This window comes from Lipotes vexillifer, unplaced genomic scaffold (genome assembly GCF_000442215.2).
Source record: "Lipotes vexillifer unplaced genomic scaffold, Lipotes_vexillifer_v1.1 scaffold1272, whole genome shotgun sequence".
Classification (NCBI taxonomy): Eukaryota; Metazoa; Chordata; class Mammalia; order Artiodactyla; family Lipotidae; genus Lipotes; species Lipotes vexillifer.
This window is the reverse complement of record NW_006779909.1, coordinates 2829025-2854475: the sequence shown is the minus strand read 5'-3', so window position 1 is coordinate 2854475 and position 25451 is coordinate 2829025. Positions and strand designations below refer to the sequence as shown.

General features: G+C 47.4%; 1 protein-coding gene across 1 annotated transcript in view; it reads right to left on the bottom strand.

The window, feature by feature from the left end:
• Positions 1-1089: 1089 nt before the first annotated feature.
• Positions 1090-25451, bottom strand: part of SLC6A11 (solute carrier family 6 member 11) — a 120996-nt gene continuing 96634 nt past the window's right edge. The window contains exons 9-14 of the mRNA XM_007453051.1: positions 12864-12976; positions 9835-9972; positions 5994-6096; positions 5089-5189; positions 4123-4293; positions 1090-1242 (exon numbers count right to left, since the gene is read on the bottom strand). Of these exons, the coding sequence (XP_007453113.1) occupies positions 1090-1242; positions 4123-4293; positions 5089-5189; positions 5994-6096; positions 9835-9972; positions 12864-12976 (779 nt within the window). The remainder of the gene's footprint in view (positions 1243-4122; positions 4294-5088; positions 5190-5993; positions 6097-9834; positions 9973-12863; positions 12977-25451) is intronic.

Here is a 25451-nt window from a genome sequence, read left to right as displayed (position 1 = left end):
CCTGGAGGCTGCTGGAAGGTCCTACAATGCAGATCCCGGTGGGGGCAGTGGCAGGACAGACAGCCGCAAGCAGAATAGAGGCTGCTGCCTGGGCCTGAGAACCAGCGCGCAGGTAACTCCAGCCAGCCCTGTTGAGGACAGAGAGGCAGAGCGGAGGGTGCGAGCAGATGGCCAGGAGGAGCCCTGCCACAGGGCCGGGGACCTGGCTGGTCTCGAGGATGGGAATGCTCATGGATGAAATCAAACCACAACGTTTCCATGATAAACTTGACTTTAAATAAGGGGGTGAGGGGTGAGGGACTGCCCACCTGCAAGTCTTCAGAAGAACCCAAGATCAACAGCAGGTCTGCAAGCCAAGGAGGCACGCAGAGCATCCCCAAGAGATGAAGCCCGGTGGGCAGAACCTCAGAGGTCACCTGATCCGGCCCGCCCCACTGGGGACACGCAGAAGCTGAGGCCCGAGAGGAGAGGGAAGTGCCCCAGAGCACCCGGTGGGACCAGGGAAGAGGTGGGCCTGCCACCCAGGAGTCCTGAGTCTGCTGGGACTTCTCTGACACAGCCCTGCTGTCTGCAAACCCACCTCTAGGAAGCTGGGGATGGGAAAGGGAGGGGCTGAAGGGGACGCATGGCAGTGCGGAGGAAGGGCAGATGCGCGGTCAGGGACAAAGGTGGGGCACGAACCGGTCGGTTCAAAGGCTGACGGAGGGGGACAGGCATTGCTCCCGCCCACCTGCCCCACAGCCCGAGTATAAAAGTCTGACCCTATGATACAACTTCCTAACCCCTAGAAAATGCTGGTTAAAAGCGTCCTAGCACAAGAGGATGATTCTAGTCCCTGTACAGGGTTATCTCTTCATATTGTTACTCACGTGGCAACTGGGGGGCGAGGAGGGGATGTGACTTGAAACCAGAGTGCGTGCGGCCACCTTAAAATTAACTTGTTAATAAATCCTGTGCAAAACGAGCAAGCCTCTACCATTAGGTGAAATACGTGGTTCAGGTATTCATTTGTACACAGGGCGGGGACGGCGGGGACGGCGGGGACGGGGCGGGCGAGGAGCAGAAGAGGCATCAAGGTGGCAGGGGCGCTCAGAAGTGCGTCTCCTTCTCTGTGATAGCTGCAATGGTCCCATCACCCTTGAGTTTGGCGTCACAGTCATTAACCATCACCGTCCGTGGGCCTGCCCCAAGCTTGCCCCGCGTGCTCAGATCGGCGCTGGGGGTCGTCAACTTCTGGAATTTCTACATGGTTGGAGAGGAAAAGAGCTGTCTGAGAGTGGCTGCCAGGGTCCTGGGCCTGCCTTGGCACCTCCCAACGGCACGGTGGACACCTCGGGGCAGTGAAGCCACCATCCCCAGCCCTGCCACTTAGAGCTCTGTCCTGGACGATGCGTGGACCTCCGGGCCTCCGTTTCCCGCCCCCACCCCCGGACATGGGGACACCAGGGTACCCACTGCTATCACTGGATGAGGAGTAAGGAGACAGTGAGCCAAAGTGCCCACCCTGTACCTGGCCCGCTGCAGGTGGCCAGGATGTGAGAGCTGTACCCAGGGCTGCTTGCTGCACCCCTCCTCCCATGGAGACAGAGAAGCTGGGGTGTGAGCCGCTGCTTAGCCCCACTACATGTGGGGCAAGTCACCTAACATCTCTGGGCTGTGTTTTCCCATCTGTGAAATGGGATAGGAGTACCTGCCCGAAGGGCTGCTGTGAGGATGAGCTACGGCACCTCCAGAGCCGTTCATATAATGATCGCTGGATAAACAGGTACGTTTCCCACAAAAGGCTGTCATCACGCTCCCCCATCCAGGGGAACAGGCGGTGTGTGTCTGAAGACGGAAACGTTATCCCTAAGGCCACAGCCTCACGCCGCCTGGCAGAGTGGCCGGCTCTGGGCCGGGCGCAGACAGGGTGGCCATCGTCTACTCTACCGATGAGGGAGTGGAGGCCACGGGCAGACCCTGGACACACGCTCCTGCCCCCTCGGCCCAGCCTCGGGTCCCACACCTCAGCCTCATGTGCACCTCCAGAAGACATCAGGCCAGGATTTGGGAGGCCTTTCCTGGGCATAAACCTTCTCCCCAGGAAGGCTGGGAAGACTTTGGGGTGGCTGGTTTCTTATGGTCAAGGTTCTGTTTTCTCTTTCAGATCCTGCCGTGCCTGAGAGAGGCTGGACCTATCCTGCCCCCGTGGGATTAACAGGTAGATCCCGCACCCCCGCCCACCCCTCGGCAATGCCGAGCACCTCCTGGGTGCCAGGCACGGTGCTAGGCTCTTGACACAGGACAGGCGCTGGGAACGCGGGCTCTGGAACCAGACACCTGGGCTTGACTCCCAGTCCCACCACTTAACTGGGGCAAGAACTTAACCCTCTGTGTCTCGTTCCCTCATCTGTCAAAGGGGGTCACAGTGGCACCTGCCTCTAGCGCTGTCATGAGGTGGCCTCAGATTTGTTGACCCATCCACAGCTCTTAGCACAGGCTACCCATCCTCACAGCAATTCTCTGACCCCATTTTTCCTTCCAGATCCTTCCCACCAGCGGGCAGAACCTTCTGGAAATGGAAGGAGGTGAACTAACTGGCAGGGGCCTGCCATGGCCAAGGGGTTAGGGCTCCAGGGCTGCTCTCCTCTGGACACGTCTGGTCCCAAACCGGAATTAACAACTGCCTTTGACCTACATTCCCTGTAGGAGCGGAGGACCCTGACTTGCTTGAGGGCACGAGCAGGCTGGAGAAAGGGACCTTCCCTCTCAGCCTGCCCCTCCTGGCTGGATGTTGGCTTTTCTGGAGCTCAGGCCCCTGGGTGGGCAGGAGAGCTGGCTCTTGCCTGTGCGTGTCTGCACACAGGCCGCATGCTCGTGAGACGCAGGTCAGCCCCGAGAGCCCTGGGGTGCTGCGTTGGGGCAGGAACGAGGCGGGGGCGGGGGCACAGGGTACCTGCCCCATCACTCAGAGGCTGTGTGCCCTTGGGTAACTTGCTTCACTTCTCTGTGCTCAGCTTCCTCACCTGTGACATGGGGACAGGAAGCTCCTCCACCTCACAGGCCTGCTGTGAGGATTTAGGGGCCTAGTGCTTGTAGACGGCTTAGAGCAGCGTCTGGCACACAGCAGACAGTTTGCAAAATGGGCGAGAAGCTGACTCAGACCTTCTGATCTGCCAGCGGGTGGGAAAGGAGAGTGAAGAGAGAGTGGGTGGGAGGGTATGACGGGTTGGGGTCCGAATTCACTCTGCTACCAAGAGACCACATACTGCAGGATTCCACTGGCAGGAAACGACCATAAGAGGCACACACACAGAGACAGATTTGTGCGTGTCTGGGCTTGGGAACAGGGCTTACTGGGAACGGGCACCAGGGATCTTAAAAATAAATAAATAAAATAAATAAATACAAATATTTGCAAACTGATTTATGGTGATGACTGCACTACACAGAAAGTTACTAAAAAAAAACCCCGCTGAATTGTATACCTGAAATGGTTGAATTTTATGATATGATACAGAAAACACACCTCGATAAAATTGTTAAAAAATTTTGGTTTGCTAATTTTTGGCTGTGTGATCCTAGGCGAATGACTTAATTTCTCTGAGGACTAGAGGAGATGCAGCACAGAGAGAGCTTGGCACAGTGACGACACAGGATAGATGTTCCACAAACGTCAGACCCTCTCCCTGTGCCCTGGGAATGGGGTCCTTAATGAACAGAATCAACAGAGCAGTAAGAGCTAACACTTGGTCTCTCTCTCTCTCCCAGGTCCTGGTCTAAGCGCTTTCCCTCTGCATACTCACTGAGTCCTCAAACAACCTCTGTAAGTGAGGGACTGCCGTTGACCCATTCTACAGATGAGGAAACTGAGGCTGAGCTCAGGGAAAATGTCTCAACCCCGAGGCTTCAGCACAGCAGTACTGACGAATACCCGCCAGTGAGGAGTTGGCCAGGCTTCCCTGGGAGACACAAAGGGGCACGTTCTCATCACACCCATTGCCCAGATGAGGAAGCGGGGACCCAGACGTGCCCATGGCTGTACCCACACTCACCAGCCCTCCCAGCACTGCCAGTCCTGCCCTGAGCCATACGCCCCACATCTGAGCCGCCCTTCCTGACCCCTCCTCCCAGGCTGCTCACCTCCAGCAGTGTCCCTTCCGTCTTCCACACCTTGATGAAGACCCAGAGCGGGATGCAGAGCATGGAGGACAGGGCCATGAGCCAGCCAATGCCATAGCCCCAGGCGGGGTAGGTGTAGATGTTGTTGTACTTGAGGGGCTTGTACTTGACCAGGAAGAAGATGAAGATGCCCTGCGGGGAGACGGGGAAAGGTCCCTGGGGCGGCCCTCAGCCTGCGTGTGGGCAGCCAGCAGGGGAGACAGTCAACCCCGTGTGGCGGCCTCGGAGAGGCGAGGCCCTGCTGGGTCCACAGCGAGAAACACGGGGAACTGACCCCCACAGATCCCGGTAGCCCCTCCCTGACCCCCAGGAGCCGCATGCCCAGCCTCTGCCCAGTCAGGAAGTATTATTTTTTCCTAGCTACCTCTCAGGGCTGGTCTCAAAGCCGCCTTTCAGAACTAAGACGGTTTGTGAAGATGCTCTGAGATACTTCCAGGGCCAAGAACTGGGCGAAGAGCAGGCGGTTTCGTGTTTTTAATTAAACATCCTCTCACAAAGGCCTCCCCCGGTCCGATGTGAGGGGCAGAGCGTGAGCCCCTCGTCACCCTCACACTGCTACTCCACTGTGAACAGCAGAGCCCAGTGCCTTTCCTGGGACCCTCGGTCCCCGCAGAGGCAGGTCCCAGCCGCCTTCTATACATATGCAGGCATAGAACCTGAGGTCCCAAGAAGGGAGGTGATTTGCTCACAATCACACAGCAAGCTGCTTGCAGGGCTGGGGTCCTGGGGAGGCCCCCTGGCCAAGCCCAGAGACTGTCCCCACAATGCCAGCTTTGAAAGGTGTCAGGTGCCTCGGACCTTCTGAGAGCACAGAGGGTCCCCAGGGGGACATCACCTCCTCAGTCTCGGCCTCGGCCAGGTCTGGGCTCTGGGGTGCAGAAGTACGTGAGTGGGTGGGCTGCAGGCGGCTCCTGGCAGGGCCCTTACCGCACAGATCCCGGGGGTCACGACTTTCCAGCACCATTGGATGAGTGACAACGGCCGGTAGCCAATCATGTCTTCGATGTTATCATAGAAGCGGTTGCTTCCTGTCCAGAATAAAGAAGACGGGCACACACACCCCAGAAGATTTCTGTACAAGACTCAGAGGGAAGGCTATGAATGTCTGGTTTCCCCAGCCCAAGACACATTGCGGCAGGAACCCTATTTACCGCTTAAAAACTACCAAGGTGTTACATATGTGAGGTGTCAGGATAAACTGCAGTAGAAGGGACTCTGGTTCAATATTGGGAAGACCCCTTCTGACCTTGGGCAGTGAGGTCCAGGAAACAGCCAGGAGTTTCTGGGGGAAAGGAGGAAGGTGGTCCCTTTGAGGCAGGGCCAGGGGCTGGCTGACCTGCACGGGGGCAGGGTGAGGGCCAGACGGGTGGCCTGTGGGGTGTCTATTCCCGAACCACACTTGGGAGTGTGCATCATCATTCAGACCAGCAACCCTCACGCACTCATTCTGGTTTGGGGAACCAGAAGGCATGTGCTGACTGAGGGCCGGGCACTGGGCCAGCTGCTTTGCCTACGCTACCTCCTGCTCGGAGACATGGTGATTTTTTATAGTACTCCATTTTGCAGATGGGAAAACTGAGCATCAGGGGCAGAAGGACAGAATCAAGGTCACAGTGTCTGAGCCTGGAACCCCTCCCTCTGCTGCAGGGATATAAAAGCAGGAGGGTCTCCCGACAAGTGGGAAAGGACAAGAAGTCCCTGAGGGGAGGACGAAGAGGCTGATGCAGACGGAGACCAGCCACAGGGAACCCAGGTCCAGCCGGGTCCCGGGTGCCCATGTGCTGGGCACCATGGTGGCCTCTAGGGTGTGCGAGGGCTCAGCCTCTACTCACCGTACACCCAGCCGATGCAGATGCATTCAAAGATGGCCACAAAGAGAAGGCACATCCCACTGGCGGCGTAGGAGTCAAAGAGCTGGAAGATGTACATGCCACCCTGGGAAGTGAGAGGACAGAAATATGGACAGAGTGACAGACACACTGGAGAGCAGGGTCAGCCAGCTGGCCTTGGGAAGGGCTCTCTGCCCTGCGGCTACCACTAGCCGGGACTCACTTCCACCAGGACAGACTGGTCTCCCCGGGGTCCTGGAACACTGCGCCCACCACACCTGGGCGCCCCCTAAGACCACCCTCTGGGGGTTGCTGAGATGGCGATGGTTTTGTCCCTGCTCCCCAAACGTCAGAGATAACACAGAAGACCAGAGACTGGAGGTTGGGAAGGCTCAGCACCTCTCTCCAGGTGGCTGTGACAGCCTCCCCACTGGCCTCCCTGCCTCCAGCATCCCTCTCCTACCCTTCCACACACCAGCTTTCACAGGGACCTTGCCAACCTGCAAATCCAACCGTGTCGCTCTACAGTTTACGATTACCCCTTGGCTTCCTTCAGCCTGCCAGCCAGGGCTGCCCTCCTCACTGGGCCTCAGCTCCCCTTCCCACAGTCCCCCTCAACATGCTCCCTCCTGGACACACCAAGGGACTGTCTCACTTCTGTGCCTTTGCATATGTTATTCCCTTTCGCTGGGTAAGTTCCTTCAAAGTTCATCTCAAATTTCACCTCCTCCAAGCAGCCCTCCCTGACAGCCTCGTTCTTTCTTTGGGCCTCCATAGCACATTTTAAGGATTCATAGTTTAAAAAAAAAAAGTGTTCTGCCATCAGCTACTCTGTTAGCTCTGAGCTCCTGCTGGGAAGGCCCCCGCACTGGTCCTCTGTGTGTCTCCCACCCTCAGAGCAGGGCCCGACTTGCAGTATGTCCCCGTAAGTGCAAATTGAATCATATGGAGTGAGTGCCCCATTGGTGGGGGGACTCTGAATGGCTTGTCCACAGCTGTGTCCCTGTTTCTGGCCAAAGACTCGGCACACAGTAGGTGCACAATCGTTGTGGGATGCAGGAACAAAGTGGGCCAGCTCTGTGATATGCAAATCTCTGATGATTAAGTTCAGTGGAAGGCCAGTGAGGTGCAAGCTTGGCTGGCCAAGATGATCTGGAAGGATCTCCGGGAGGCAGGGGAGGCGTCTGGGTGGGCAGAGGAGGGGAGGCCAGATGCAGGTGTGGGAAGGGTTGGGATCCATAAAGAAAATCCTACAACACAACGAGAGTCCTTAGCGGGACAATCAAAAGCAGCAGAAATAAAAGTACAAAAGGGAGGGAGGGTCGGGTTGGGGGAGGTGTTCCAAATGCCAGGAAAAGACGGGGTTAAGAGGCCAGGATGAAGCCTGGTCAGCCTTCTTATGTGTCTGCCACGGGGACCTCTTGGGACTAACCTTCTCTGTGTTCCCCAAGCCCTCGGGCCTCCTTCTGTCATGTGAAAGACCCCACACCCTGGGACTATTTGTTTCCTCATTCATCTCTTCAACTAGATCAGGGGCAACATCTCAGTGCTGAGTCCAAGTGGTCCTAGTGTGTGACAGCAGGGAGTGGTGGGGACTGTGGCTAACTAGAGATCATAGGCCCCACATGGCCACACAACTCCAGTCGATTGCTGCTGGGGGACGTAGGCCTGGGCAGCCAGGTCTGCAGATTTTCTGGAAGATGCCAAAAATCTAAATTTTCTTGAGAAATCTTTCTCTTTAATTTTGGTAACCTCTTCGTCTTCTTAAAAAATCACAGTGAGGGGGAAACGACATGGATCGCTGGGCCATATCTGGTCTGGGGCCTCCTGTCTGTGACAAATATGGCAGGCATTCGGGTCTCTGAGCGTAAGGAGCTTTCTGAGTTTAACCCAGGACTGCCCTCCTAATTGCTCTCCCGAGGGTCTCCTTCCACAAACATCATACATTAAAAAAACCCAGAAGGAAGCCTTAACACAGTGCTCTCCAAGTGCCAGCTCTGTTGTAACTGGTCCCAGGTCTCGGTCTAGCTGTTCCTGCACAGTGTGATCACAGGGCAGGCGCGACAGTTATCCTCAGTGCTCATGTGGGGGAACCCGAGGCCCGGGCCAGTGAGAATACGCACCACAGGTCACCCAGCTGCCCAGCCGTGGGGCTGACGACTGAGCCCAAGTGTCCAGCTGCAGAGCCCGTGCCCTTCACCACCCATCACACTGCCTCAGTGGAAGATCAGATATTTGTGGACTAGTTTTTCCCTAGAGCAGAGCTTTAAATGTGTTTATACGAGGGAAAAGATCCTGCCAGCAATTACTGAGGCCGACAGGGCCCATTTGGCAGTTTGAACTTACCCGTGTGATCACTCAAGGACACGCTGGTCCTGGGCAGACGCAGCGCTGGCTCCCTAATGGGCTGGGGCCCCAGGTGCCCCGGGGCAGACCTGAGGCCTTGAGGAGGGTGGGCTGGAAGGCTCTGTGAGCAGGGCACCCAGGGCCGGTGTCCAGGAGGGCGCTCTACCTGCCTGCTGCAAGCCGGGGACGCCCGCCAATGCCTGCCCTTCTTGTAGCGCCACCAGCCTTTTTAAGGCATCAGGTTAACCCCCCAATTTGTGCGTGACAAAAACACTCTACTTTGCCTAATTAATCAGCACTTAATGAGGCCCTGCTCACTGCCTCCCTGGTTCTCCGTATGGGGAGAGCAGAGGAGGAAACGGGAAGTGCTGCACCATTCATTTGCTCAAATGCTGATTATCACTCCCATTAACGTGACGATGACCAGGAGCAGTAATAACACCAGCCACCATGCCCCAGAGCCCACCCCATGCCAGGTCCCAAGGGTGCAGAGCAGGTCAAGGTCAGCTCCTGTTCTTGAGGACCTCGGGGCCTGGTGCGGGCAGCAGGTGAACAGACAGGTCATTGTAATGGCCAGAGGGAGGCTGAGCTGAGCTTAGAATGAAGTCCTGAGTGGGAAGGAAAGCAGAGGAGGCTTCCAGGAGGAGGTGGCATTTGAACTGAGAAGTGGAGGATGACGATCAACAGACCGACTTCAGTACCATATCAGCTGCTTTGACAGATTCTGAATTCCCTCATTTCTTTCCAGGTTTCTTACAAAACCTCTTCTTGTCCCTAGACAACAGTTTTTAGGCTTTTTGGTGGGGGGTGGTTTGGCTTTTAAAATTAATTAATTTTCTGAGTGTGGCTAAAAAGATATCTAATCACACCTTCCCAAGGTACTTAAGAAAGTATTTATTAGACAGGATGGCTGCAGGAGGGAAGAGAAACATGGCTTTATGAGACACTCTTAATTTAGGGTCATGATGAGCCCCTCCTGACCCCAGGCAGAGACAAGAAGAGGGTACACATGAAGGGCTGGGGTGGGAACACACAGTGCCTGAAGGTGCCCAATTCCTCACGCCTGTTCTCAGTGATGCCCCAGAAAAGCCTCCTCTGAACTTGAGGCCGATAATAGTAACTAGTTGAGGGTTCCGTAGCTGACACTGTCCCCTTCACCCAGAAGTTACTAAAAGGGGTGGCCCCGGCATCCAGACGTTCACGATGACCAGGTAAACCCAGCCTTTCCCTCTGGGAGTTTTATTCCCTCTGGCGGTGAAGTGGAGACCTTGAGCTGAGCACTTACACATGAAGGACACTGTGCTAAGGGCTTATGAAAACTTCCATGGAGTCTCACAACAACCCATTACAAACATAAGAACACGGAGTCCCCGAGAAGTGCTGGACCTGGAGCCAGGGTCACACAGCTAGTCAATGCCAGATCCACTAACCCAAAGCCCAGGCGCTTAACCCTTGCGCTACCCTGTTCACATCACTTACCTGTATCCTTATCACTCACCTCCGTTAACATCACGAGGCCCAGAAAATAGGAGGTGACCGACAGGGCCAGGATGAGCAGCTCCCGCCGATAGCCCCTCCGGAAGACCTTGGGGTACATGTCCACCACAGCGGTCACCAGGCTTTCCACACACACAAACTGGACAGGGTAGAAATGATGGTGTGAAACCCAAGAGAAAGGCCGTTCTTACTGGCCCTGACTCCAGGCAAGCACAGCAGCCTTAAACCCTGGGCTTCCTTTCCACTGGGTCTCACCTTCATTCCCACACTTACCCTGATGGAGGACCCAAGAATAAAAACAATAATCCCGGCATTTACAGAACTCCGGCAGGCTCATTTAACACATGAGGACCCTGAGGCTCAGAGAGGGAAAGCGACCTGCCCAAAGTCTCTCAGCAAGGAAGTGGCAGGGTCAGGACTTGAAATGAGGTCTCCTGACTCTAGAATTCCTTCTCCCCCGAAGCTGCCTATCACGTGCCTATGTGCTGGGCCCTGTGCTGGGGTCAACGACTTAAATGAGACCCAGCGTCTGCCTGGGAAGCAAGATGGGAGTCCCTGTAAGTGTCCTGAGAGCTGAGGGCTCTGCTGCTGGCAGGCTCTGGTCTGGTCTGTGGGTGGGACTTGACTTGCTTTGTCCTCCAGGCCTGTGACATTTCCCCTGCCCTTTGCTTCTGGTGGGCAAGTGACCCTCTGCTGGGGGGAGGGCAGTCAGGTGAGCTAACACCCAGCTCTTGCGTTTGGGCTGGGCAGGCTTCAGCGGCAGAGCCTGAGCCACTAGGCATCTGTGTCCCACCGTGATGAGACAGGGCTGGGTATGGGATAAGTTACAGTCCTACTCACCCATCAACACCCAGCCCAAATATCCCAGCACACCCCTACCCCCCTGCCCGGGTTTTCCCAGCACTGTGGGCAGACCTCCTGCATGAGCCTTTTCTTCGCTGCTCCTCCTTGCCTCCTACTTGGGCAGAACAGATCTCCCCTCTCTTCCCTCTCGTCCATATCCCTCATCTCGTGGGGCCCGTGACTGCTGTTGATCTGTCTCCTAGCAAGAAGGTGAGACCTTGGAGGGCAGAGGCCACGTCCTTTTCATCTATTTCCAGTGGCACAGAGGAGATACTCAGAAAATGTTTAATAAATGAATAAGAACAACAGTGGCAAACACATGGTGCTTGTCATGTGCCAGGCTCAGCTCTAAGCAGTTAACAGATATTAATTTATTTAATCTCTAGGTGTTAGGTCCCATTATTACCCGTTTTGTAAATGAAGACACGGAAGCACAGGGGTGTAAGCAACTTTCCCTGAGATCAGAGGTATAACATATTAGGGCCAGAATTTGAAGCAGGCAATCTTGTTCCAGAGGCTGGCTGTCACCTCTGTGGGGCACTTCCCTCCTTCCCTGGAGCCATTCTTTGGCTCCAAATCCTTTCTGGTTCATGTCCACCTCCTTAGGGTATGGATTTCTATCCTTATTGTGCAAAGGGACTGTAGCACAGAGAGGTGAGGTGACTAGCCCAGAGTCACACAGCTGGCCAGAGTCGTGCAGCTGGGACTCAAACCCAGCCCTGTCTGGCTTCAACACCTGGACTCCTAACCTCCAGGCTGCCCTGCCTCTGCAGCAAGGCTGGCCATGCTCGTCCTTTCTCCAGGGTCCCCAGGGAAGGAAGGAGATTCCAGGGAGCCTGTTGATCCAGCACCTAAACTGAAGTGACATCAGAGCAGGTGGCTTAAGAAGCACACAGACCTGGGTGCATGTCCCAGCAAGTCACTCAGCATTTCTGAGCCTCACTTTCTTCCTCTGCAAAATGAGGATAACAAAAGGGGACCCCCCCCCCCCCCCCCCCCCCCACCACAGCTTCCACTACCACATACTGAGTTTTCCAAAATCTCTAACAGATTTCTCTGGGTTGCTGAGGCCCTCTTTTCTCCTCCGCGAAAAAAGAAAAAAAAAAAGGGGCCCCCCCCCCCCCCCGCCCATGTCGTTATCATGATTGAGAACTGAGGACACAGCCCCAGGCACAAAGCCCATGCCATTTACACCTGAGGGTGAGCAGAGCAGCCATCCAGGCCAGGCCTCTGGGCCCCCAGTTCCCCTTTGCAAACCAAGTGTCTCCGTCCTAATGCTGGCCTGGCTCAGCCCAGGGGCTCACAGAGCCGAGGCCCAGACCCCACACGCCCTGCAGAAGCGGGCCTGTCACTGTCACACAAGCTGCCAATCCCTCCTGAGGCCTCTGCCCGCAACAATGGATGGGATGATTATCAGCAAAAACACCCGGTGCTTCGGCAGCTCGGCTTAGCAGTTTCTGAGAAACCATCCAGGGGAAGAAATAGGACTTGGCTGAATAGACAGACACACCAGCCACCAGGCTTGGGTGCTACGTGACTCGCACAAGGTCACCGGTAGGGGCGTGGGCAGCATCTCGCCAAGAGACCCCTGTCTGAGAGCAGAGCACCTGGCTTGGGCTGGAAAACCTTCTCTGGGGTTCTTAGGAAACCCAGCCACGATGGAGCAGCAGGGCAAGGGGCAGATTTCTGGGACAGAAGAGAGACTGGAGGCCACAGGCTTCTGGCAGGAAAACCAAGGAGAGGATTGGAGGAGGGTGGGAGGGCGGGCTGGGTGGGTTTTACAGTGTGAGAAGGTGTAAGTGCACGTGTTCGTGTGGAGAGAAAGGAAAACGTGCACAGACAAACTGCTAGTTCTAACTCTACAGCCTTCACGGGGGAAGGCGGGCTGCCAAGTGGAGGGTGGGTCAGGAGAAGCCCACAGTGAGAAGAGAGGCAGGCAGGTAGAATGTCGGGGCAGCGGTAGCTGGTGGTGGTACCGAGGACCCATGTGGCAGCCAGTGGCATGACACGGGGCCCCAATCCAGAGATAAAGGAAGGAAGAAGAAGATGCTCTTCCCCGTCTCCGTGTCCTCCAGGGTCTGGGCGGTTCTGACGACAAGGACCAGGACGTTGTGTGTAGGTCTCAGAGCTGTTCTGAAGAGTGACATACCTGGCTCCCTGCCCTTCCAGCCTGGGCTCCCCTCTTACCTGGCTGTCCAGGCCCAGGAAGATGAGCATCATGAAGAACAAGGTGGCCCACAGAGGGGAGAGGGGAATCATGGTGACAGCCTTGGGGTAAGCGATAAAGGCCAGGCCGGGGCCTGGAGAGGAAAGAGAGAGAAAGGTGCTGAGTGGAGTTCAATGCCGCATTCAATTGTTATTTTAATCCAACATGTATTGAGTGCTTCCTTTGTGCCAGGTTGCCTAATTCTCACTCAGATCACGTAAGTCTCCCAGCCACCTCATGCTATTGGTACTACTATGATGCCCATTGTACAGATGAGCAAGCTGAGGCAGAGAGGGGGAAGCAAGGGTCTGGAAGAGTCAGATTCAAGCTCAGGTTGGTCTGACACCCAGACCTTCCTCTGCACAGACCTGTCTCTACTCTTCCTACTGGGGTAGGTGGGGGTAGGAGGGGGACATTCTTATTAAAATGCAGGCTCTCAGGCCCACCCCAGGCATTCTAATTCAGTCGGTCTAGGGTGAGGCAAGGACCAGGCACCCAACGATTCCTATGTAAGTATTTATAAGTCCAGGCTTGGACAAATGCTGGTCCCCCCAGGCCACCTCTTCCTTTGGGCATCTCCTCTCATTTCCCAGATCCACACTCACTTCTCTTAACTGCTCCCAGTAGAGGGCTTGTTAGCACATCCTCAGGATAAGCTTTATTAATGTCAAGGGCGAGACTGTGATGTTCTAGCCCTGTAGCACAGTGGTCAAGGGTTCAGATCCTCATTCTTTACTGTGAGCTCTACCTCTGTCTCCTCAGCTAGAAAATGGGAACAATGTAGTCCTACCTAATAGGGTGGTTTGGGGAATTCAGTGGGATGATACAGAATATGGAAAGCATTTAAAAAGGTAAGTGTTCAAAAAACATTCATTCTGATTGTTTTCTACCTTAAAAACAGCCTTGTTAAAGTCTAATTTACCTATAATAAGCATTCATTTTAAGTGTACAGTTCAATGACTTTTGAAAAGTGGATACACCCAGATAACCACCACTGCGATCAAGATATAGAATACTTCCATCATCCCCCGGGGCCCCTCTGCAGTCTCTCCACCCTCATTCCCTGTCTTTGCCCTGGGCAACCACTGATCTGATATTTTTTCACCTTAGATTAGCTTTATCCATCCTATCTGGAATTCCCAGGTCATATGGTAATTATATGTTTAACTTTCTAAGAAATGCCCAACTGAATTCCAAAGTTAACTGGGCCATTTTACATTCCTACCAGCAATGTTTGAGAGTTCCAGTGGCTCCACATCCTTGTCAACACTTGATGTTGTCATTTATTTATTTATTTATTTATTCATGCATGCATGCAGCGCTGGGTCTTAGTTGTGGCACGCAGGATCTTCATTGCGGCATGCGGGATCTTTTAGTTGCAGCACGCAGACTTCTTAGTTGCGGCATGTGGACTTCTTAGTTGCGGCATACGGGCTTCTTAGTTGTGGCATGCGAACTCTTAGTTGTGGCATGCACACAGGATCTAGTTCCCCGACCAGGGATCAAACCAGTCCCCCTGCATTGGGAATGCAGAGTCTTACCTACTGGACCACCAGGGAAGTCCCTGATGTTGTCAGTCTTTTAAATTTAAACATAGTAGGCCTGAAGTATTATTTTATCACTCTGTTTTTAATTTCTATTTCCCTGATGACTAACGATGCAGAATGTCTTCACATATCTTTACTGCCCATTCAAATATCTCCATTTGTGAAATGCCTCTTGAGTCTTTGCCAATTTTGGTTGGGTTGTCTCCTTTTTATTGAGTTGTGAGACTTCTTTATAATATATTTGGGATATAAATCCTTTCTATACCTTTTTTTTTTTTTTTTTTGGTTTTTATTTATTTTAGTTGCACTGGGTCTTTGTGTTGCATGCGGGATCTTTAGTTGCAGCATGCAGGCTCTTTGTTGCAGCATGCATGCGGGTCCTTGTTCCCCGACCAGGAATCGAACCCAGGCCCCCTGCATTGGGAGCTTGGAGTCTTACCCACTGGACCACCAGGGAAGTCCCTGGGATATAAATCCTTTATGAGAGAGAAGTATTATATATATTTTCTCCAAGTCTGTGGCTTGCCTTTTCATTTTTTCAATTGTGTCTTGTGAAAATCAGAAGTTTAAAATTTTCCAATTGTTTGTTGCTAGCATATACACAGTACAATAGATTTTTGTTTATTATCTTTTTATCCTGTGACCTTAGTAAATTCACTTAGTAATTTTCTTCTGTAGGTTTCTTAGGCCTTCTCTGTGTGGTCAATCATGATGTTTATGAATGAAGACAGTTTTTATTCTTCCTTTCCAATCTTAATCTTTTAAATTTATTTTTCTTGCCTTATCACACTCTCTAGGAATTCCAGTATTATATGGAACAGAAGTGGAGACAGCATACATCTTTGCTTTGTTTCAGATTTTAGGGTAAAGCATTTAATATTTAATAGTTAGGAAATTAACATTGGTACAATACTATTAATTAAGCTACAGACTTTACTCATATTCCATCAGTTTTTTTCCTTATGTCCTTTATTCTGTCCCAGTATCCAATTCAGGATTCCACTTTGCACTTCATGGCTGTCTGTCTTTAGTCTCCTCCATCCTGTGACAGTTCCTCAGCCCTTTCCTGTCTTTCATGACCTTTTGATGAGTACTGGTCATTATTCTGCAGAATGCTCCTCAATGTGAGTTTGTCTGATGTTCTCATTATTAAACTGAGATTATGCATATTTTTGGAAAGAAAACTATAGAAGTGATACTGTGTCTTTCTCAGTTTATCATATAAGGGGACAAAGGATGTCAATAAAACTTAGTACAGGAGATGTTTACCTTGATCATTTGGGTAAGCTGGTGAATGCCAGTTTTCTCCACTATAAAGTTACCATGTTTCCCTTTGTAATTGGTAACCATCTTGGGGAGGGTACTTTGAGATCATGAAAATATCCTCTTTCAAGTCAAACCTTTACCCATTGATTTTATCATCCATTGGTGGATCTTGCCTGCAACAATTATCCCTATGGTGTTTGCCTAATGGGTTTATATTTTCTTCATTCCTTCTATATTTACTAATTAGAATTTTTCTGTAAGAAAGAGCTGCCCTGTCACACCCACTTATTTATTCCATTTTTAGTAATTTCGGGTATGGACTCCTGGGTACTTAGTTTATTCTAGGGGTCATAAGCCAATATTATCTTTATTTATTTTGCTATTCAAATTATCCCTGGTTTGGCCATTGGGAACGTCTTCAGATTGATTCCTGTGTCTTTTTGACATATACCTCCAACATTTTTCTGAGTACGTTCTTATTTTCGGGGCACCAAGATATGTTCCAACTTCATCTTGTCCTTCGCCAGCACTCAAACCAATTGCTTCTCCAAGGGGCTCTGGCTCCTTTCTAAATGGCATTTAGAAACCAAGATCTGACCACTAGGTATGCTCATTGCTACTGGAGTATCATTGCTCACAAACCCTCTCAGCACACAAAGCTAGGAAACATGTATACGTATATTTACCCACACAAACATACATGCTTATGTGTCTATATCTGCCTGTATAAATAATAAAACCATAAGTCCATACTTATACCTCCAATTCTAATACAGTTCATTCTAGCTTCTTTACTTTCCTTATTTGTAACATCTTTTTCAGGCAGTGAAAAATCTGCCTCAAATTATCTATATTGACTTGTTTGTTCAATCCTAACATACCCATGTAACAGTTTAGAATTGCTACCCATTTCCTTTTACCAACAAGGGTACAGTAATTTTTTTTAGCCTTACAGCTTCCAGTCAACATACTGCTTCCTGAAATTCACTTATGTTAGCTCTTTTCTTCCCCATTCTCTTAAGAATGGTTGCATTGTTCAGTTTGTAATATAGTTAAGTTCGTTTGTCACTGTTTGTATTACACTTTGGTTCCACCCACAAAAGGCAACTATTTATTTGGGGTGGTATGTGAAATATTACTGTGACTCTAAGAGTCAGAACTAATAAAGATATATACTCAGGGAAGGGGTGCTTCCTTCTCATCCTTACTTCTTATTCTTCCCCCTTTTCTATCCCTTTTCTACCCACCCCTTCAGGTAACCATGCTCTTTCTTCTCTAGTTTCTCCTATTTATTTTTAAATAAATAAACAAGTTTATTATTAATAATTAACAACATTCAATAATTAATTAAATATTAATAATTTTATTAATAATTCTTAATTATTAATAATTATTGATAAAACTTAATACGTTTTCTCCTTTCTATTTATTTATTTTCTGTTTATTTTTACACAAACACACAGACATATTTTCTTTTATCTCCGTTCTTACATGATGGGTGGAATATCATAGATACTTGCTTTTTAAACTTTGATATGCATACCTATTTTAAAAAATATCCTTCAATTTCCATTTACTTGATTTTTTTACTGTGAATAAATGTTGAATTTTTCAAAGACTTTTTCAGTATCTATGGAGATAATTTTATGATTTATTTTATCTGGGCTATTAATACAGTGTGTGATATTAATGGCTTTCTTAGTGTTAAATCAACCTTACATTACTCCTGTAATAAATCCTACTTGGACATGGTACATTACCTTCTTTTTTTTTTTTTTTAAATGCTGGGGATGGTGTTACTATTTTTGTTGTTGTTGCCATTACTATTATTGTTATTATTTTGTGGTTGTGAGGGGGAATCCCTTTCGACAGACCTCCGTTTTTTTTTTTTTTTATAAATTTATTTATTTATTTTTTGGCTGTGTTGGGTCTTCGTTTCTGTGCGAGGGCTTTCTCTAGTTGTGGCAAGTGGGGGCCACTCTTCATCGCGGTGCGCGGGCCTCTCACTGTCGCGGCCTCTCTTGTTGCGGAGCACAGGCTCCAGACGCGCAGGCTCAGTAGTTGTGGCTCACGGGCCCAGTTGCTCCGTGGCATGTGGGATCTTCCCAGACCAGGGCTCGAACCTGTATCCCCTGCATTGGCAGGCAGATTCTCAACCACTGCGCCATCAGGGAAGCCCACATTACCTTCTTAATGTGGTTGTGGATTCTAATATTTTGGATTTGAGTTTGCTAATATTTTATTTAGTAATTCGGCATCAATACACATGAGTGATATTAATCTGTAGTTTTCTTTGTTTGCATTGTCTATTTGGTTTAGGTATCAATATTATACTTTTCATATAATGAGTTAGAAAAGTTTCCTCCCCTTTCAATGCTCTGGAATAATTTATAGAGCACTGGGCCTAGCTGGTTCCAAAGGTCTGGTAGAATTCTTCTGAGAAACCATCTGGGTCTGTTGTTTTTTTGTGGGGTAGTTCCTCAATAACTTTGTCTATCTCTTCTATGGAAATTGGCCTGTTTAAGCTTTCTAAATCAAATGGGGTCAATTTTAGCAATCTCTATTTCCCTAGGAAATAGGTTTTCAAATCTAGGTTTTCAAATTTATATGCAAAGAGGATTGAAAAATAATCTCTTATGATTTTTAAAAATGTCTTCTGCTTCAATGGCTATTTCCCCTTTGTCATTTCTAATTGTGCTATTCGCATGTTCTCCCCCCTCCTTTTATTTTCTTGATCATCTGGTGATTTGCCTATTTTTACTTCTAAAAACCTAGCATTTTAATTTATTATTATTATTACTTTAACTTTTATTAGAGTATAGTTAATTTACAATGTTGTGTTAGTTTCAGGTGTACAGCAAAGTGAGTCAGTTATACATATACTGATATATAAATCCACTCTTTTTTGATTCTTCTCCCAAATAGGCCATTACGGAGCATTGAGTAGAGCTCCCCGTGCTATACAGTAGGTCCTTATTAGGTATCTATTTTATATATAATAGTGTGTATATGTCAATCCCAATATCCCAATTTATCCCTACCCCCTGATCCCCTGGTAACTATAAGTTTGTTTTCTATATCTGTAACTCAACTTCTATTGTGTAGGTTAAGTTCATTTGTACCCTTTTTTCAGATTCCACATGTAAGCAATATCATATGATATTTGTCTTTCTCGGTCTGACTTACTTCACTCAGTATGACAATCTCTAGGTCCATCCACGTTGCTGCAAATGGCATTATTTCATTCTTTCTTATGGCTGAGTAATATTCCATTGTATATATGTACCACATCTTCTTTATCCATTCCTCTGTTGATGGACATTTAGGTTGCTTAATTTATTATTTTTAAAAAACCAGATCTACTAGTTTTCTATTTTCTACTTCATTAATTTCTGCTTTTATCTTTATTATTTCCTTCCTTGTGCCTTCTTTTAGTTCATTTTGTTGTTGTTTTTCTTATTTTTCTAAACAGGGGATGTAATTAATTTATTTTCATTCTTTCACTTTTATTGATAAATGTGTTTAGTAAAGTTTTCTCTTATTGTTAGTTTACTTCTATCTCTGTCTCCTGGCATCTCCTGCAGTCTTTGCTTCGTAAAGATTATTGCTGTGTTATTTAGTGCATACATTTTTGTGTGTGTTATATCTTCATTGTGAACTGTGGCTTTTAACACTAAAAAGCATCCTTTGTCATGCTTAATGCATTTGGGCTTGAATGCTACTTTGTCTGATATCAGAATTGTTATCATCATCTATCCCTTTATTTTTAGGTTTTGGAATCATTTTGTTTTAGATGTGTCTCTTATATACAGCACATACAGGCATACCTCAAGAGATGTTGCAGGCTCAGTTCCAGACCAGCACAACAAAGTGAATATCACAATAGAGTGAGTCACATGAAGTTTTTTGGTTTCGCAGCAAATATAAAAGTTATGTTTACACTACACTGTAGTCTACTAAGTGTACAATACCATTATGTCTAAAAAAAAAATACCTTAATTAAAATATACATGATTACTAAAAATGCTAACCATCATCTGAGCCTTCAGTGAGTCATAATTTTTTTTGCTGGTGGAGGGTCTTGCCGCAATGTGGATGGCTGCTGACCGATCAGGTGGTGGATGCTGAAGGTTGGGGTCGCCGTGGCAATGTCTTAAAATAAGACAACAGTGAAGTTTGCAGCATTGGTTGACTCTTCTTTTCCAGAGGGATTTCTCTGTAGCATTCCGTGCTATTTGACAGCATTTTATCCGCAGTAAACGGGGTATGCAGGGTTGCCACAAAGTATTAATTTGTAAAAAATGCAGTATCTGCGAAGCACAACAAAGTGAAGCATGATAAAACAAAGTATGCCTGTGCGTAGGTCTTATTTTCTGAGCCAAATTGAAAATCTTTTTCTTTTAATAGTTAAGGTCATTCACATTTATTGATATGATTGATATACTTGGTCTTAACTGACAATATATTTTATAATTATGTATATTTTTATATGTATCTCTATAAGTTGTGTATTCTTTTTTTTTTTTTTTTTTTTTTTTTTTTTCCACATGGTGGTGCTGGCAGAAGCATTGCAAGCATGAAAAGTAAATCCATATTCAGAATATGCCTCTATTCCTGTGAAGACACTGGCTTTTTCCTCAGTGATGGAAGGGGTTCAGTGTAACCAATCTGTTGCGGAGCACAGGCTCCAGACGCGCAGGCTCAGCGGCCATGGCTCACGGGCCCAGCCGCTCCGCGGCATGTGGGATCTTCCCGGACCGGGGCAAGGACCTGTGTCCCCTGCATCGGCAGGCGGACTCTCAACCACTGCGCCACCAGGGAAGCCCTCTTTGTTCTTTTTTTATACTTTTATTATTATTATTATTTTGGTATTTAGGAAGGTTTATGTTTTTATTCTAGTGGTTACTTTTATACTTGTACCTTTTTAAAATGCTCTTAGGCCCTTGTTCTCTTATGTAAATCTTTACTATCTGGCTTTCCAGGTTTCACCCCCAGTATCCTTTACTATCACCTATTGCTCATACATCAGTGAGCTTTTTCTATTGCTATTTTCTCTTGCCTCCTCTATTTTTTGGTTAACGATTTCTACTTTGTAACAGTATGTAGCATATTTCTACATTAGTCCTCTTTTTCCTCACCTTTGTTTTGGTCTATATGTATACTTATATATATTTTAAGTGTTCACCATCAGTCCTTTTTCTGAAGTCTTCCCAGTCGTTAATGGGTTGGATGAAGTTCACCCTCTGGCAGATTCTTCCAAAGGGTTGAAGATTGTATAAGTCTCTAAGTTCTCGTATATTGAAAATGTTTTTTCTAGAGCCTTCACATTTGAAGACATCGCCGGATATCAAATCTTCGGTTCACACTTCTTTGTGTGAATTTTTTTTAAATGCTGCCCCATAGTTGTCTTGTATGTGAGTTTTGAAAAGTATGATGCCAGTTTAATACTTTTGCTGTTATAAGTTATTTGATCTTTTTTTGCCTGGAAGGCTTGAGGATTTTATCTCATCTTTGAAATCTAGTATCTTTACTAAGATGTCTTGGAGTTGATCACTCTGGGTTAATTTTCCGTAGTACCCAAGGAGTCCTTTCAATGTGTATATTCAGCTCTTTTTCTGTTTCTAAAAAGTTTTCTTGGATTATAGTTTTAAATATTACCTCTGTTCCACTGTTTTATTTATTTATTTTTCTTTAGGGGCTCTGATAATATGAATATTTTCTTCTTTGCTGGTCTTCCCTCTACTTTTTTGGAGGGATCCTTTTTACTTCTTTATGTCATTTTCATTCACTTGGTTGTTTTCCTTCCTTTTAAAAATGCCTTTTATTAAGACTATGCTCCATTTGATACTTTGCAATTTATTCTTCATTTCTGAGATAACAATGTCTTTCCTTTTTTCTCATTGTTTCCCTGATTTCAACCAACTCCCTTTTCATTCATTCCTGTTCTCCCCCTTATGCATTTGTTAAAATTTCTGGTTCGAAGAGTTTTTTCACATCCTCAGATGCTTATTTGAGTATATTTAATTCTGTTTGGAGGGTTGACTTACAATTTTCTTCTATTTCATGGTTGGTTTTCAGAGGCACAGTGTGGTTCTTCATAGATACGTGGGAACTTTCTACTCCTGATTTTCTATAGTAGTTCTGCAGGGACTTGACTTTTCTCTTGTTGGTGTTCTTGGGTATTTTACAATAGTCCCAGCTTAATAGTGCCCTCTTCTGCCAGTATTGCAAAGTCCAGGTACATTAGCAGCCTTTTGTTCTGGTGATGGGGGAAGGGTGAGCTCCCATTTTCACACCCTGACTTTATGGTTCTCTTTTGTTTTGCAGGTATTTACATTTTATCCACTTTTCTTGGTTTCCCTTCACGATCTCATTGTAAAATGGTGTTTTTCCTTTCTTTCTGCCTTTCTTCTCCCCAAGAAGCTTTGTGTTTCAAATGGTACCTCCTTTAAAATGTTCCTGTCCCTTTGAATGGCCCGTGCCCCTTGAAATCACACCTACATTGAATCCCTTCTCTGTAGTCCCTGCTAAGGGATCTGTCTGGATCCTTTCCAGTATATTCAGGTTTAGAGTAGATTTAGTCTTTCTGGTGGTTGCTCCAAATCACTCTTAGGTCCTTTCACTAGCCTCTGTCTTCTGTCTGTCCCACAGTTTTTCTCGGTTTGCCTCTGCGGTGGAGACTGTGAACTGGGATTGGTGATTTTTCTTTCTGTTACAGTTATCTGCAGCTTCAACATCTTCTGCTTCAGATTATGCAGGGGGCATGGTTTTCTGTAGAATATTCTTTCCCCTTCCTGTTTTTTTCTTTTGGGGGGGGAAAAATGGGGATGTATGTAGCTATACAGCTGTCGTCCTCAGACACTCTTACTTCCTCTGATTTTTAAAAGAGTTTGTGTAAGAGTGATGTTTTTTCTTCTTTAAACAGTTGGTAGAACTCACCAGTGAAACCAGCAGGGCTTGGAGTCTTCTTGGTAGAAAGATTTTTGACAATGAATTCAATTTCTTTTCAAAATATAGAGCCATTTAGCTTTTCTATTTCTTCTTGACTCAGTTTAAGTAAATTATGGATTTTTAGGAATCTGTCCATTTAATTTACATTATCAAGTATATTTGCTTGAAGTTGTTCATGATATTTCCTTATTCTCATTTTTAATGTCTATAGTATCTGTAGCCATATCTCCTCTTTCATTCCTGATATCAGTAATTTGTGTTTTCTCCTGTTTTTTTCCTTAATTAGTCTTGCCAGGGTGTTATAAGTTTTGCTATCTTTTCTAACACCAAATTTTGGCTTTGAAAATTTTCTCTATTGTTTGTAGGTCTTAACTTTATTATTTATTTATTTTTAAAACATGGAACGCTTCACGAATTTGTGTGTCATCCTTGCGCAGGGGCCATGCTAATCTTCTCTGTATTGTTTCAATTTTAGTATATGTGCTGCCCAAGCGAGCACACCTTTATTATCTCTTTGCTTCTACTTACTCTGGGTTTAATCTGTACTTTTTTTTCAGCTTCTTCCGATAAAAACTTTAATTTTTTTACTTTAAACCCTCCTTTCTAGTGAGAGAGTGGCATGGACATATATACACTACCAAATGTAAAATAGATAGCTAGTGGGAAGCAGCTGCAGGGCACAGGGAGATCAGCTTGGTGCTTTGTGACCACCTAGAGGGGTGGGATAGGGAGGGTGGGAGGGAGACGCAAGAGGGAGGGGATATGGGGATATACCTATACATATAGCTGATTCACTTAGTTATACAGTAGAAACTAACACAACTAACACAAGCAATTATACTCCAATAAAGATGTTAAAAAAAAAAACAACCTTCCTTCTAATTAGGTAATTAAAGTTGTAAATTTCCCTGTAAGAACCTGCTGAGAAGGGTGAGTGGGGGGGGCTACATACTTACAACATGCAATTTATCCAAATGGCGGGAACTCCTTAAGGGGATCTTGGTCTGATTCACACCCCTAACCATAGAGCAGGCTTACCTGCTTGGCACCAGGAGTGACACAGGAGGGTGAAACAGAAGAGGCTAGAGCCAGGCTGTACCACCTATGGGCTGAGTGGCCTTAGGGGACCCACTTCATGCTCTGAGTTACAGAGTCCTCGTCTGTAATGGGCAGTATAAAGCCCAGGACTGCTGTCTATGTGAATGACACCCCCTGGAGTTGTGCAGGGCACATTCTGCACAGCCACAAATGCAGGCCTTGATAAAGCATATGCCTTGCAGAGGTTCTATGAGCATTTCATGAGGTAGTATGTGAACAACCACCCAGGGCCTGACAAGTGAGACACAGTAACTCTATTATGGTACATCCATTCAGTGGAATACTACACAGCCATTAAAACTCATGATTGAGATCTTTATTTACTGTGGCAGAAAGCTCTCATGCTTTATTGTGAATCGAAAAATGCAACCTAATATGATCTAGTTTTCATTAATATAGATATAGCTATGTATGTATGGGAAATCCTGGCAGGAGAACCCCAAAGTGTAGTGAGATTCAGATCGGAGACTTTCCTTTGTCAATATTTCAGCATTTTTCTACAGTGAATGTGCTTTCAATTTGAAATAAGAAAAAAAAACAATAAAATTTATTTCTAGTTGGCTCTTTTGCTTTCTATCCATGACTCTTCTCTGAGCTTCATCTGTAAAATGGAAATAATGATACAAAGAATAACAACAGTGCTGTAGATATCCTATAGCACTCAACACCTGAGGTGGGAATTAGTTTGCTCATTTTACAGAGGAGGAAGCAGATTCTCAGAGAGGGCAAAGGTCCCTCAGAGAGGGCAAAAGTCCCATAGAGAAGGTAATGCTGTCTCCTCACAGGGCTGCCCCATGGTTTAATGTGAGGGAGGAACATGAATGTTTTGTGAAGTGCCAGGTGCCTGCCCCCAGTGGGCAACGGGATGGAGTGGTAAGAGCATGGCCTGTATTAAATCTAGCCCTGTTCTTTCCAGTCTGTGTGACCTTGGATAAGTGATGGCACGTCTCTGAGCCTCAGCTTTCTCATCTGTAAAATGGGGGTAGCAAAACTGCCACCTCGGAGGGCTGAGTCGAGGATCATATGAGACAGTTCCTGCCCATAGCAGGCGCTCGATGATTGAGAGCTTCGATCATATTAATATCCTCTGGTCCAGCTCTGGCCCCCTGATTTCAGCAGGGACTGTCTGTCCCTCTGGCAGACACCATGCAGAGGAAGGTGGAGCCCATGTGGTCATGAAGCAGAGCTTGGCAACCAGCTTCCTGCTCCAGTGTCCACATCTACCACCCTGCCCAGCTTGGTGGGTCAGAGTGGTGCTTCCCTCTCTGTGCGCGCCAGGCAAAAGCAGCCACACCCTAGACTAGTGTACTCAGTGGAGGGAACGAAGCCCCAGGGGTACGTCATAACAAATGGAGGGCATGACTGGCATTGAGTAGATGGAGGCCAGGGAGGCTGGGCCCCCTGTGATGCTCCTGACTAACTGTCCTACCAGACATTCTTGCAGGTGAAACCCCTATTTAGATGTATTGGAGGTGAGGGGCTAACTCTGTTATGTAAATGCAAACTATTTTTATACTTTTAACTATACATTGAATTTTCCCAGAATTCAAAAAAAATGTAAATCAAGGGGAGAGTCATTCACCATTTTGCACAATTACCTTAGCAGCAATAACCCTATCTGTGGTGTGTTTGATACAAACACATGTAATCTTACACTGGGAAGGTCACACTCATGGTGATTCTACATGTAGAACAAGAAAAGGGAAA